Here is a 14,831-nt window from a genome sequence, read left to right as displayed (position 1 = left end):
ATCCAACCTTCCACTTTTTCTATCTTTCCAGTCTCGTTTCTTATTTTCCAATAGACAAATAATTCAAAAGTCAGATTTGGTAAATCGTGTGTAAATGTTTTTGTTATATTTAGAAACTTAAATTAGAAAAAAAAAAGTAACATTTAAGTTTTTTTTATTCTTTTTATATTTTTAAACGATGCCAACATGGCCTAAAAACTTAGGTGCCAAAAAATTAGTTGAAGAAATTTTATGATAAGAAAAACTAATGTTAAATATTATGAGGTATTGATCGTTTGTAGAGCAAATTATAAAAATTGTTTTGGTACATATAATTGAATACACATTAAAAATTGAGCCTACATCGCTCACAAAAAAAAACCATGTTATCAATCACTTTGAAGAAGAAGCAAAAGGAACCTCGTGTTGATTACGCTTTCAGTTTCTTTCAAGTAAATAGGAATGTTGATAGATGGATAGAGAATAATGTGCTTACATTTCCTGTTTCAACATTTTTTATTCTTGTAAGAAGCTATTATAGCTTATTGTGATAACTATTTCCAATCACAACAATACCATATCATATACATTTGAAAAGCAGAACCATTTTCTACTGTGGAGAAGAACTTGTGAATCATTTATATTTTAAGGAGATTCTTCTCATTGTTATTCACATAAGCTAGAGTTAATCACACATTAGGTGAATTAATGGAGCAGATATCCACATACTAACAAACAAAAAGAACTTATTACAACATAAAAGAATAGTAGGTGTAGGAGGGATACTTGTTTCACAACAAAGTTTAGGGAAATTTCTCTAATATCAAAAGCTAGAAGTTGATGTAAGCCAATACCTGCAACAACCTACCAAAAGATGGTTGAAATGGGTCAACGATAAAATAAAAAGATTTGAAGTACGATTATCATCCCTTTGAGGCATATCAATAAACACCTTGCATGCTAAAACCAGCAGAAGAAAATTTCTAGCTCCATATGGTGGAAAACATATATAAAGATGTAGGGAACTGATAAATGATACAAAAGTAAGTATCTTCATCGAATTCCTTGAAATCTAAGTAAAACAAATACGAACCAACTGAAGAAAGGTTTTTGTGTTAAGAACTTATACTCTTTAACTTTAATGAACGTGAATATATCTCACCTCCTATCTCCGATGAAATCTGTAAGCAAAATCGATATATCAAAAAGCTATCCCATGTCGTCCCAAAAGGATATAGCCTGCAAAGTAACACAAACAATTTCCAATTTGAGACATTTGAAATGATATTTGTTTCCTAAAAGTCAAAAAATTAACCTAAAAGTTCAACAATAAGAAAGTCAATTCTAGTGGTTTAGAGAAAATGGCTTGTGCAGTGGTTCATGGAGTTTCCTTCTGATCGAAATCAATTGAACTTTTATCTTCTTTGGCTTGGAATTTCAGAAAGAGGGAGAGAAGAGATGATGAAAAACGCACCTGAACAGCCAATGTCTGTCTTCAATTTATTTAATTTGACATTGGGTCCGGTCAACCGGAAGAAAGCCGATAACTTCCATTCGCTGTGGAACCTGAGATGTGCAAAGAATAATCAAAATCAAACAGAGATGAAGGAATTCAAACATCAAAAATTTTAAGAATAAAGCCTGGAAATTGTCAGCCAAAGCAAAGTCCACAAATCTTACCTGACAGCCATTAAGTGCACTTGAGCAAGGTAGATAAGGCAATGAAAAGAAGCGAGACCTTGCGAAGCATTGCGTCAATGGTTCCATGCTAGCGAACAGAAAGGATTTTTTGGGGCGCTAAGTTTCAGTCAATTAAAGCGGTGGGGATGAGAATTAAAGCAGTAGTTAAGGAGGTGAACTAATCCCGATTGAATTAGAGTAACTGAAGCATCCTAGCAAAACAAATGTCCAAAAACAGACACGCGTCCAAAACGGTACCATCCACATGCAGACGGTCCAATGACAGATTATAAGAAAAAAAAAAAAGACGAATGTGAACACAGGGTAGAAAACGAAAAAAAAAAAAAAAAAAAAAAAAAAAGAATTAGGAGGAGTAAAATGAAAATCCCTAAAAATATAAGGATAATATACAAAAAGAGCCAAAGATATGGACCACATATGTGAAAATGATGGCAAGTTTAATGTTGCTAACCTAGGACATTTTTAATATATATATATATATATATATATATATATATATATATATATATATATATACTAGTGAATTTTTGAGGTCCGTGCTGAGCACGGCCCACGGAGGGTAATTATGGAATTAAAAAAAAGTTTTACAATGTCTAATTTTAAAGGGCAAATGAATTAGATTTTGTCGGAAGTCTACTTTTCATGTTTTCAGATTCAACTTCAAAATGCCAAAAAAATGAATAATATAATTATTTTGCTACAATGTAAAAGATCAAGACAAAGTACAATTTGGAAAGCAATATGTAACTATAACAAGGTGCTTCTAAAATACAACGCTTTAATAAGAAAAAAAAATGAAATATATAAAAATTGAAAATAATTTATAGAAGTTCTATTACATTTTTGTGTTGGTAATGGTATTTATTTAATGTTTATCTTCTTTATTGATATCTGTGTTGCATAGTTAAATCTTTCCCGATATATTTTCCTACTAATAATCCATCCAATTTAAAATCGAGCTTCTTCATGACAACATTTTGGTAGTTTGAGTTTTATTGCTATGATCTCTTTTCTCATGATACTGAGTGAAACAATGTCTATTTCCATTTAGCCAAATTGTTGGGGTTTTTTTTTTCAGAAAAACTGGGCAATATTAACATATATAGGGTCAAAAATGAGAAGAAAAAAAAAAGAATCTGTAGATGTTCTTCTCTTGAAAGGGAAAACACTATATAAACATTAAACATCCATGCAACATGAAGGGAAATAATGGACTTACTTGAGGAAGAATTACAAGTTTGTCCATGCTTTTAAATCATTGACTTGTGAACCTTTTATGGTAAATTGTTCGGAAAACTTGACTGTGAGTCCAGGTTATATGGAAAATATTCCAGACTTTGCTAGCGGGTAATATCTCTATTTGAACAATTGTCATTACAAACAAGTTACAGTGAAAATGAAAATGTATTAGCCTTTTATTTATTTGCTATTTCAGATGTTGAGGTATTATAATGGAACAAATAATAATAATAATAATAATAATAATAATAATAATAAAAAAGAGCATTCACCTTCCAACATAACTTGAAAAGATTCAGGCTGTACAGCTTAGTAGATACCTTGACTTATAAAGTAACAAAATTTGTGCTTCCCGAATACTTGTATCATCATCAGTTCTCTTCCTCTCTCGGAAAATTGAATAACAAATTACACCTGAACTAAAAATTTGATAGATAAAAATATTAGCAAAATTCATGATAAAATAGCTATAAAAAGTTGTGAAAAAGGATTAGGAAAAGGTAATATAACAAATTCAAGAGGTACGACATACCATTTGTTTTTGGAATCCCAGTGTTATGCCATGCTTAGGAAAGGATGATGAGGTTTACCATGACAGCATGCAGCCTACCATCAGATGTCCGAGGCGTATGGGGGAAAGCAGTTGCATTGATTCAAAATCATCTCTATAAGTGGTTGGTGGGAAAGCTGCTTATCGATGTAGACATCAATCTCATCACTTTTTTTATCCAAATCTCTTGCACCGTGCACCCAAGTTAAATTAACATTCTTTCAATTAAGAAACCTAACAATTAAAATTTGATTTTCAACAAAACCTAACAGAATATTAAATACTTAAGACTAACAAGTAATTGAAATTCAAATTTTAGTTGTTAGGTTTCTTAATTGAAAGCATGTTAATTTAACTTAGGTGCACTGATTCGGATGAAATAAACCAACACAAGTGCTTGTAATTTGATTTTCAACCCCCAATTATCTCTCTCCCCAAACCAACACATTAGCATAGAGAAGGAAGCCTAAATTTAAAAGACATGTTTCAATGTGATTTCCAGATTGAAAAAACAAAAGTGCTTGTAATTGTTTCCATTAAACCCTAGTTCATGTTTTGTTACTCTATAAGTAAATTTATCTACAAAAATAAAAAATTAAGAGCAACAGTAAAATTAACTTCAAGAAGATCTCATAAAATTTGTATGCGAGATCAATATATGTTTACCTGTACATGGAAAATTAGGGATTTGGGGCAAGTGGGTTGGTTCAAAATTATCTTCAGACTTCTTTCATCCGATTCATTGATGATGGAACTTACTAACGTTTCATGTTTCCAGCCTTCAAAGGTCATCAAGATCAATGAACATGAAAAAAGAGAAAAATAAATGTCAGCAATTGACATCTAACTGCTAAATCACCTGTTAGTGTCAAATAAAGTTTATTTTATATATTATTTCCTTAAAAAGTATATTTTGCAAAAAGATCTCTAAATAGCAGTTTGAAAACATCATATTAGTTTTACATACGATTCTTAAGAACAATAACATAAAAAATCAAATATTGACCTTCTCTTTTAGAGGAAATCCAATATTTTATTGAATCTTTGGGAAACAAAAACTGGTTAAAACAACATTAACCAATAAAGATTATTCTTTTAACTTATACTAAATATGAAATAAAATTAGAATAGTTTTTTTTTGCTCGCTTGTTAAGGGTAGCCAGAAATGTCAGTTGTCCCGAACAGAGGGTAGGAATAAACCAGTACCAGCCCATTAAATACAACTTCAAATCAATCACGAGGATTAGAAGAAGCCTGCTGTCAATTGAAGCTAGTTACTGCACTTCCAAATCAAAATATTTGTAACCAAACAAGAATGTTATTAAAAATATAAAAATGAAAAAACAAAACCCTACGTTGAAAAAAAATGAAATTATGAAAGGCAAACAGATACCTTGCTTTCTTCAAATTGGCAAGAAACTTCCATATTTCAGTTAGCATGAACGCGTAACAGTTTGAAGTTGCTTTGTTCTGGTTACCTCCTACCTCCCCTGATGATTCGTTCCCCTCCGACCCCTATTTGGTCATTAACAATAACCCCTAATCAAATAGAATATAAAGATGAACTGAATCAAAACAGATAAAACAATATATGAGTTACTAAACCCTAACCAAATTTCTAGAGAACAGCGGAATCAATTAGTGAATTACGCATCGTCTTCTACTTTTGCACCAAATAGAATCATAAAGTGAAATACGTTTTGTGGTAACTACAAGAACAGATAGCATATATATTATCTTACAAAGTGAAAGCAAAAAAACAATTTATCCTTTAGTCTAGTGAACAAGATAAAAGACATTGGTCCAACAAAGAACCGATATCACATCAGTCTGTTACTATGACTTCAACAAAGAAAAATGTCTGAACCGTGAATCGCTGTTTTTCATTCTCCTTCAAGACCAATACCTACGATACCTAATAAATAAGGGATATCAACTATGAAGCACCAACATGCAAACCCTTGAATTTGCAAGCATCATAAAGCATAAATAATACAATAATAAATTGAATTCAAACCTCACCTGAAGCGTTGTCTAGAGAGAAGTAGCAAAAAAAATAAGGAGACGAAAAATATAAAAAGATTACATTGAAATCCACATAAGGAGCAGGTGACTGAAGTTATAAATAGACAGTATTAACAGAGGGCGAGTCGGCAAATAGAAGTACAGGTGGTAAGGGCACGTTTCATCGGCGCTTCAAACCAAGCAGCTTTGGGGAAACACTCCACCGTCAAGAAGGAAAGCCCACCACCAGGTCGGTGTTACCTGATTTAGGGTGAGTCAGCAGCGAAGGATTAGGAAGAGGTGTCAATTAAAGGGGATCTAAGAGTGGAAAGCATCATTGGGAGAAACTACACCGACCACAAGGAAAACCCACCACCAAGTCTTCCGTCTCAACGTGACGTCAGGCTGACCGGAAGCAAGCAGGAAGGCAACTTTCATCAGCAAACGACGTCGTTTCGTGAATCCCATTATCAATTATCACGTGAGGCTAATGTAGGGTTGAGCGGAGTTAAGCACGCAAAAAGTCAGCTTACCTCAGGATGACGGAGTCATGAGGGTGCTCATCGACGTGCATACCTTAATATTGCAGAAGAGGGTTTCACATATAGGTAAATGATATATATATATATATATATATATATATATATATATATATATATATATTAGGTTCATTTGAGACCACTTATATTTTGTGAGACCGTGAGACGCATTTTTTTATTTTTTTTATTTTTTTTTTATTTTTTTTATTTTTTTTAGTTAATTCATGTTCCGAAAATAATATTTAAAAAAAGAATTTTTTGATTTTTCCATTTATTTTGCATTTTTAAATTATTTTTAGAATATGTACAGTGTAATATCCTATTTAGAATATTTCACATATTTTTCAAAAAAAAATAGAATTCTTTTTAATTTTTTTTAAATTTTTTTTAGTTAATTCAAGTTCCGAAAATAATATTTAAAAAAAGAATTTTTTGATTTTTCCATTTATTTTGCATTTTAAAATTATTTTTTAGAATATGTCAGTGTAATATTCTATTTAAAATATTTCACGTATTTTTCAAAAAAAAAAAAACGGAATTTTTTTTATTTTTTTTTATTTTTTTTATATTTTTTTTAGTTAATTCAAGTTCCAAAAATAATATTTAAAAAAAAAATTTTTGGATTTTTCCATTTATTTTGCATTTTAAAATTATTTTTAGATTTGGTCTCACGGTCTCACAAAATTAGAATTATCTCAAATGAACCTGAACATATATATATATATATATATATATATATATATATATATATATATATATATATATATATATATATATATATATATATATATATATATATATATATATATATATATATATATATAATCCCGAAAAAACATTTTGATGATTCATTTTTATAATGATTTTATTGATATTTACTAAAATTGTCATAAAAATGAATTCTTTTTCTTGATTTACCTAAAAATGAATCATAAATGTGTTTTTTTTCGAAATTTTTTCTTGTAAATCATCTTACTTTTGAAATATCTAATAATTCATTCCATTTTTTTCCTAAGAAAATATGCATATAAAAAAATTCTTACATTCCTACCATAAAATTCCTTCTTATTTGATTTTGCAATATATATATATATATATATATATATATATATATATATATATATATATATATATATATATATATATAGATATATATAGGCTTAGGTTATTTTGTGTTTACTAACTATTGTGTGCTAGAATGAACAGATCTGGACCACCGGAGGAATAGAATCAATGATTATGATTTGAGGATCTATGATATTACAATAGAGTAGCATGTACCATATAATCACACAAATTTCAGCAAAAGGGTATTTTGGTCAATTAACCTATTTAAAAAAAAAAAAAAAAAAAAAAAAAAAAAAAAAAAAAAAACTTCGGATATTAAGGGATCATTAACACTTCTAATTTAAAAAATTTGAATTTTTTAAATTATTATAATTAATTCTAAACATAATTTGTAAATATAACCAATTTTATTCCTTTAGAATTGATTTTTGTTTGAATGACGTTCTTTTATAGTTTATTCTATTAGAATATTAATGAAGAATAACAGAATTCTTGAACTCTTAGTTGAAGAATAACAACATTTTAATATTTTCATATACATTCGAACTTAAATACAAATTCATACATATTCTTACATACTAATAGCCTTATACATTTTAATATATTTATATATATTCTACAAGAATATCATAAAAAATCAACATTCTTGGATATACAGTTAGTGAATACGAAGAATACATATAATTCATTATGGTAGAATATTTAGAACACAATCTTGCATAATACATATAATACAATCTCGCAGAATTCATAGAATTAAATCTGCTAGTTATAACTTTACATGCCACTATAAAGAATTAAAAGCATGTGATTTGCCATTTGCAATCATATTTCTCTATATATAAACATTCTAAAGCATAGAATGTATAAATGCATTCTGTCAGAATTACTAGAATGTTACCTGCAATTCCTAGCACTTTATATATTCTGGAAGAATACATAAAATATGATGGAATACATAGAATACATTCTGATAGAATACATAAATATTGCTACTAAATCAAGATTATAAAATTGTGAACTGTGGAACATATTAAGTTTAATATTTTTCAAATATTAGACGGTTAGATTTTGATATTTTCCACATATTGTTTATTTAATCAGGTGATTACAAATGCTTTTGAGAAGAGTTTTCTCATTCATACAATGTTTAAGTTCTAAACTGACTCAAATTTGTGAAAATCTCTTATAAACCGTTAATCAAATCTTCATCCTAAATTGATTAAAAAATAAAATACCAATAGCAAAGATTGATACTACTCAGGTAACTAACAAATAAGGAGTTAATAACAATAACAAAAAAACATATCAAAAGGTTTAATGAAGAAAATAAAAGAAATACTCTTTCAGGCAATTAACAAAGAAACATACCACATGTTAGAACCAAGTAACACAAACAACCAAGTTAAAATTATTTTTGTGTTCTTCAAGAATTTGAACATCAAATTCTCTTTGAGGCAGTTCTACAAACACCTAGCGTGCAACATAGAAATCAAAATTTCTTTCAGCCCATTTCTACAACAAAGCTGCCAAATTCTCTTTGAGGCATTTCTACAAACCCATCAATTGTTAATCAAACGAACACCTATGTAGTTCTGCCAAATCAAACAAGAACAAAAAGAAAAGAAGGAGCCTTTACCTATTGATTGAATCATAGTTGCCCAGCTTCCTCCATCACCGATTCCACCCACCTGCTGATTGCCACCAACCCATATGACTTATTGTCTCCTTACAACTCCCAATTTGCAACCACCCTTGTCTTTCAAGACGATCGGACCGAAAGAAGAATGGAGCCGAGGGGAGCAGCCTTACGCTACCGGCCCCCCTCCATCGCCTATGCTAGCGATCCACCAGCACCACCGAACCGTTACTTCTAGCCTCTTTTGATCACAATAGGTCGCCGTACTCTTTAAGGTATGGGATGTTGGCTTTGTAGGGGTAAAATAATTAAGGAGAGATTAATTGAATTAATTTTTACCATAATTAGATATACGAAGTTTACCATTATACCCTTTTTTAATTTATTTAAAAAATTATTATTCTTGAATTCTCATTGGTACATTTAGACATACACTATTTGCTAGAAACATTTGAACCTACCTACACACACACACACATATATATATATATATATATATATATATATATATATATATATATATATAATTGGATTTTCTAAAATGTGTCATGATGACACTTATAAAAACCATTAAATATGTGAAATGATACCATAATTAAATGTAAAATCCATTAGTTATATGAAATATTTATTTAATTAATTAATTTCATATTTTTTGATGATAAATATTATCTATAATTAATGCATTTCATATTTAATTATGGTAATATTTTCCATAAATAATGCTTTTTATATGTGCATTTAGGCATATATTAGAAAATCTCAATAATAATAATAAATATTATTATTAATTAACATTAATAATTATAATAATAACAAAATTTCATGTAATGTACATAAATTTAAAAAAAAATGGAAATTTTCTTACTTTATGTATACGGATTTTTTGAATTATTATACTCCGTAAACAATTGTCTAAATTATTTAAAATAAAACTGTCAAATTTATCGACAAACTCATACAGTTTAAAGTTACTAAAATATGTTGCTGATCCAACATATTTTTTTATGGATCACCCCAATACTTAGATATTTGTCGTTAACCAATAGAGAACTGAAACCTCTTCGCACCAAATCGTGGTGGAGAGGCTGAGAATATGTAAATTATAAAAGTTACATTTTACAAATATACAACTAAGTAGCACACTATTATTGTCTAATATACCCTTTCAAGCAAAACGGTGACAGACCAATATGAAGCTTTTCCTGAAAGAACTCAAACTGATGGCATCATAGCAGGGACGGTTCAACCAGATTGGGGGCTCTAAGTGAACCAAAAATTTGGGGCCTTTTGGCCTTTACTATATTTAATGTGATCACAGTTAGTTCTTAATAGCCTTAATCTTGAGAAAACTCAAATTCGTTCCAACTTCCAACAAAAATTGTTCCAACCCTGATTCAATTATAATGTACTACAAATTTACAGTTGAAACTAGACTACTAGAGCATCCACAAAAATCATAGCCACATCATAATTTATTAATGAAAAAAAACTTAAACAGTTAATAAATGTTCCATTCAGTCTACGCTTAATTTTTTGGTCTGAAAACTGTTATACAAATACCACATCAAACTTTAACCCTGATAGATAACCTAATAAACAGATAGTCAGATTCAAATATTCATATATTGGACGTCAAAAAATATTACAAATATAACATCTCAAATGTAATCCTAATAGAGTAACTGAGAATCAGATTGACTAAGTATCAGAGAAGAAGAAGAGCAGTCACTTGGTTATTAGAGGAGTACAAATCAATTATCAAACATAAGAAGAATTGAAAATCAACTAATCGGATTATTTGATTTTTAGAGGAAGAACCGAAGAAGAAGAACATATCAAACTTAACATATCGTTTCATTGTTTCAATCGATATTGCATATTGGTAACGGTTGCTTCTTACTTCTATCGAGAATGGAAAATCAAATAATGAGAAGCCAATAAGGAAGATTGGAAGAAGAACAACCCGCAATCGCTTGCTTTTTAATAGAGGTTAGTTAACCAAAATACTCTTATACTGAAATTTGTGTGATTATAAAGTACATGTTATCCTATTATAATATCATAGACACTAATATCATAACCATTGATGTTATTCCATCTGTTGGTCTAGATTTATCCATACATACGAACACACAATAGATACAAGAAATACATGAACCTAACTATATATATATATATATATATATATATATATATATATATATATATATATATATATATATATATATATATAACCAATGGTTTGTAAAATTCAGTGGTTTTTGTTCAAAATGTTTTGGTGGTGCACCAATAGTCTAAAATTGGATCTTTTTATTGGTTTGGTCTCTATCCACATGAAAAGGCTATTAGATCAAGAAAACAAAACCAATCCATAATTAGTATATATGATGCCCTCCGTTGGAGCTATGGTTTTCTAAATATAGATGCTGTTGTTAAAGCCAGAATTTGCATACTACAGTTCGGGGTTGGTAAACAAAAATGGCGAACACGTACACCACCAGTGTCCACCTCCATTCACAAACCTTGTTTTCGATCTTTCCTAATTTACTGTGTGTCGATTTCAAGAGTTTTTGCCATGGATTTACATGTGTGTGTGTGTCGATTTCAAGTTTTCTTTTTCAATCGCTGATATATTTACATGGATTTCAATCTAAAGGACAATAATCGTCGTTACAACATGTGAAAACCCCTAATTACTACCTAACCTAAAACTCGATATCAATTCTTAAAATTCAAGAACCAAAATTTATAAACAAAAGTTGGATTGTTTTCTGTTTGTCCATTATTATAAGAAGTGTGTTCTAATTTTGGTATAGATATAAAGACAATTTATATATATATATGTTTGTTCATCTTATTGTTCCTCCATATCTGTTCATCTTGTTGTTTGTCCAGATCACAAGAAATTAATGTTAAATACATCACTATATATGTCGGTATAGTTTTGGTTTTGAGATGAAGATATGATATGAAACGGATTTCATCCGACGAGTTGTTTGATTATGTATAGTTGGGGAGAAAAATAAAGGAGATATTTTTGTATGATAGGGCAATAGGGAAGAGAAAGAAGAAACGAGGTGTGGATAAAGAACACCATCCGGATGCTTTTCGACACCTCCATTCAGAAACCTTGTTTTCTATTTTTCCCAATTTAGTGTGCGTTGATTTCAAGAGTTTTTGCCATGGATTTACACGTGTCTGTGTCGATTTCAAGCCTTTTTTTTCAATCATTGATATATTTACATCGATTTCAATCTAGAGGAAAATAATCGTCGTTACAACATGTGAAAAATCCTAATTACTACCTAACCTAAAACTCGATATCAGTTCTTAAAATTCAAGAAAAAAAATTTATAAACAAAAGTTGGATTGTTTTATGGTTGTCTATTATTCTAAGAAGTGGGTTCTAACTTTGGTATAGATATAAAGACAATTTATGTATTTTTTTATATTTGTTCATCACAAGAAATTTATGTTAAATACAACATAACTATATATGTCGGTATAATCTTGGTTTTGAGATGAAAATATGATATGAAACGGATTTCATCCAGCGAGTTGTTGATTATGTATAGTTGGGGAGAAAAAAATAAAGGAGATATTTTTGTATGATAGGGAAATAGGGAAGAGAAAGAAGAAACGAGGTGCGGATAAAGAATACAATTAATACAGCACCACGTAAACCCAATTTCAGTATGCGGTGGTGTTTTTAGATAAACGGGTTCTGATGATTTATTGACCGCCATAAGGATTACAGAAACAATATCTTAGCTTTTTAGGTTCACACATAAATACAATTACACATCCATTAATTTCGCTCACTCAGCCATGGAGTTCTACCTCATAGTATCAATACTTGTTGCAACAATCTTCTCTATTCTTGTACACCGTTTATTACTTCATATCCTCCACAGAAAGAGGGTAAAGAACCAAAAACCACCACAAGCAAAAGGGGCATGGCCGATAATCGGACACCTATACCTTCTAGGTGGACCTGATCTACCTCACAAGGTTTTAGGTGACATGGCAGAAAAACATGGCCCTATCTTCACCATCAAGCTTGGTGTTCATCAAGCTTTGGTGGTAAGTGATGCAGAGATTGCTAAGGACTGCTTTACTACCAACGACAAGGCCTTTGCAAGTCGACCGAAAATGGAGGCATCAAAAATCATGGCCTATAATAATGCGGTGTTTGGCGTGGCTCCATATGGGGACTATTGGCGACAAGTGCGCAAGATGGTCGTATTCGAGGTTCTTTCTCAACGAAGAGTTGAAATGCTTGGACATATTCGAGCTTCAGAAGTTAGAGCATCCCTTAAAGATTTATATGATGGGTGGGGAACGAATAAACTTACTGGAAGTTCAGAGTCACAGATGGTAAAGGTGGAGATGAGTCAATGGTCTGGGAACTTGGTTTTAAACATTGTGGTTAGGATTATTTCAGGAAAGAGGTTTTCGCCAAATGATGAAGAAGGGGTTCGATTTCAGGCTGTCGTAAGGAAATACTTTGAGTTGTTTGGAGCATTTTTGGTTGCTGATTTTATACCTTATCTCAACTGGTTGGATGTGGGTGGATACAAAAAATTGATGAAGAATACTGGGAAGGATTTGGATAATATCTTTGACCGATGGTTAAAGGAGCACAAACAGGAGAGTAAGTATATACATCAACATGAAGCGAACCAAGACTTTATGCATGTGCTAATTTCCATTCTTCAAGGTGCTTCGGAAGATCAATTCCCGGGTTTTGGCCATGATACAATTATCAAAGCGACAAGTCTAGTAAACTCAACCTTTTATCTCATTCTCTCGTCATTACATTACATATTTCTTCAGCCTTTTAACTATATAACCTAATCCAAGAGTGTTTAATTTGTGTAAATTCCTTTTCACAGCAAATCCTAGTAGCAGGCGTTGACACGACATCTGTGACATTAACGTGGGCTTTAGCATTGTTGCTCAACAACCCAAAAGCATTAGAAACTGCCCAAGATGAAATTGATGAGCATGTTGGAAGGGACAGGCTGGTAGAGGAGTCAGATTTGAAGAACTTAGTCTACCTGGATGCCATCATCAAAGAGACTTTGCGCTTATACCCAGCTGGACCTCTCTCTGTTCCTCATGAATCAGTGGAGGACTGCATTGTGGGTGGCTACAACATTCCAAAAGGAACTCGTTTGGTGTTAAATCTTTGGAAGTTGCAACGTGACCCAAATATCTGGTCAGATCCCGAGGAATTTAAGCCTGAGAGATTCTTGACAAGTCACAAGGATATCGATGTCAAGGGAAACCATTATGAATTGCTTCCTTTTGGTAGTGGTAGAAGAATGTGCCCTGGTGTTTTATTTGCCCTTCAGGCTTTGGTTTTAACGCTAGCTAGTTTGATACAACAGTTTGCGCTCAAAAAACCATCAAACGAACCTGTTGATATGACTGAAAGCATGGGGATGACTAATAGCAAAGCAACACCACTTGACGTTCTTTTGAGCCCTCGTTTACCCTCTAATATGTATAATGTCGGTTCGTGATATATCAACTTCAAATCTCCTACAAATCCCACTCCATCAATCATTCTCTATAAAGCATTCAATTATGACGGGGGCAAGCAAGATAACCCTATTAGGACAGCCAATGTGGAAGGCGATCGATCTTGAGTATGGTTTTTGAATACTCCTATTACTTATATAGTTAATAAAAGCTTGATAATGATTATGTAATGAAGTCATGTGGTTGCATTCTACTTATCTCGGTTATATATGTGTTGTGTACCCATCACTTTCCATATGATAATGTTTTCACTGTTATAATTAAGTTTATATATGTGTTGTGTACGGATCATTTTTATAAGAGTGTTATGAAAAATATTTGCCAATTAGATTAAAAGAATGGATGATACCGATGAACAATGACACCATGGTAAATAATGGAAGAATGTTTAAGTGTTTCCCTTATTGAAACAATCCATAAGGTATATTCGAAAATGAGAAATTAAATGTCCTCTTACATTTACTCATACTTATCTATCCAGTATATCAAATGATAACATGTGTTACATTTAATGAAATTAATAATATATTAATTCACATGTCACCATTTAATATGGGTAGAA

At 30.9% G+C, this 14,831-nt stretch overlaps 1 protein-coding gene and 1 long non-coding RNA gene across 2 annotated transcripts; one reads left to right on the top strand and one right to left on the bottom strand.

Annotated features, from left to right (window-relative positions):
* Nucleotides 1-616: 616 nt before the first annotated feature.
* On the bottom strand, nucleotides 617-1,918 carry LOC145039001 (uncharacterized). The gene is made up of 4 exons (XR_013679677.1): nucleotides 1,660-1,918; nucleotides 1,454-1,545; nucleotides 1,142-1,218; nucleotides 617-843 (listed from the first exon to the last, which is right to left on the bottom strand). It is a non-coding gene; the product is annotated as an uncharacterized LOC145039001 (long non-coding RNA).
* Nucleotides 1,919-12,271: 10,353 nt separating this feature from the next.
* Nucleotides 12,272-14,538, top strand: LOC145043257 (cytochrome P450 82A3-like). The gene is made up of 2 exons (XM_078991860.1): nucleotides 12,272-13,504; nucleotides 13,618-14,538. The coding sequence occupies exons 1-2, from the start codon at nucleotides 12,551-12,553 to the stop codon at nucleotides 14,248-14,250; spliced, it is 1,587 nt and encodes a 528-aa protein (XP_078847986.1). The 5' UTR covers nucleotides 12,272-12,550; the 3' UTR covers nucleotides 14,251-14,538.
* The last annotated feature ends 293 nt before the right edge of the window (nucleotides 14,539-14,831 follow it).

The sequence above is a fragment of the Lactuca saligna genome, chromosome 4 (assembly GCF_052625555.1).
Source record: "Lactuca saligna cultivar CGN05327 chromosome 4, ASM5262555v1, whole genome shotgun sequence".
NCBI lineage: Eukaryota > Viridiplantae > Streptophyta > Magnoliopsida > Asterales > Asteraceae > Lactuca > Lactuca saligna.
The sequence above is the reverse complement of the archived record's forward strand: the minus strand, read 5'-3'. Positions and strand labels throughout refer to the sequence as shown.

Bases quoted from the DNA above. Each gene is read 5' to 3' on its own strand.
- LOC145043257 (XM_078991860.1), top strand. From the start codon at position 12,551: ATGGAGTTCTACCTCATAGTATCAATACTTGTTGCAACAATCTTCTCT. The intron at 13,505-13,617 runs GTAAACTCAACC...TCCTTTTCACAG, and splicing joins TTATCAAAGCGACAAGTCTA to CAAATCCTAGTAGCAGGCGT.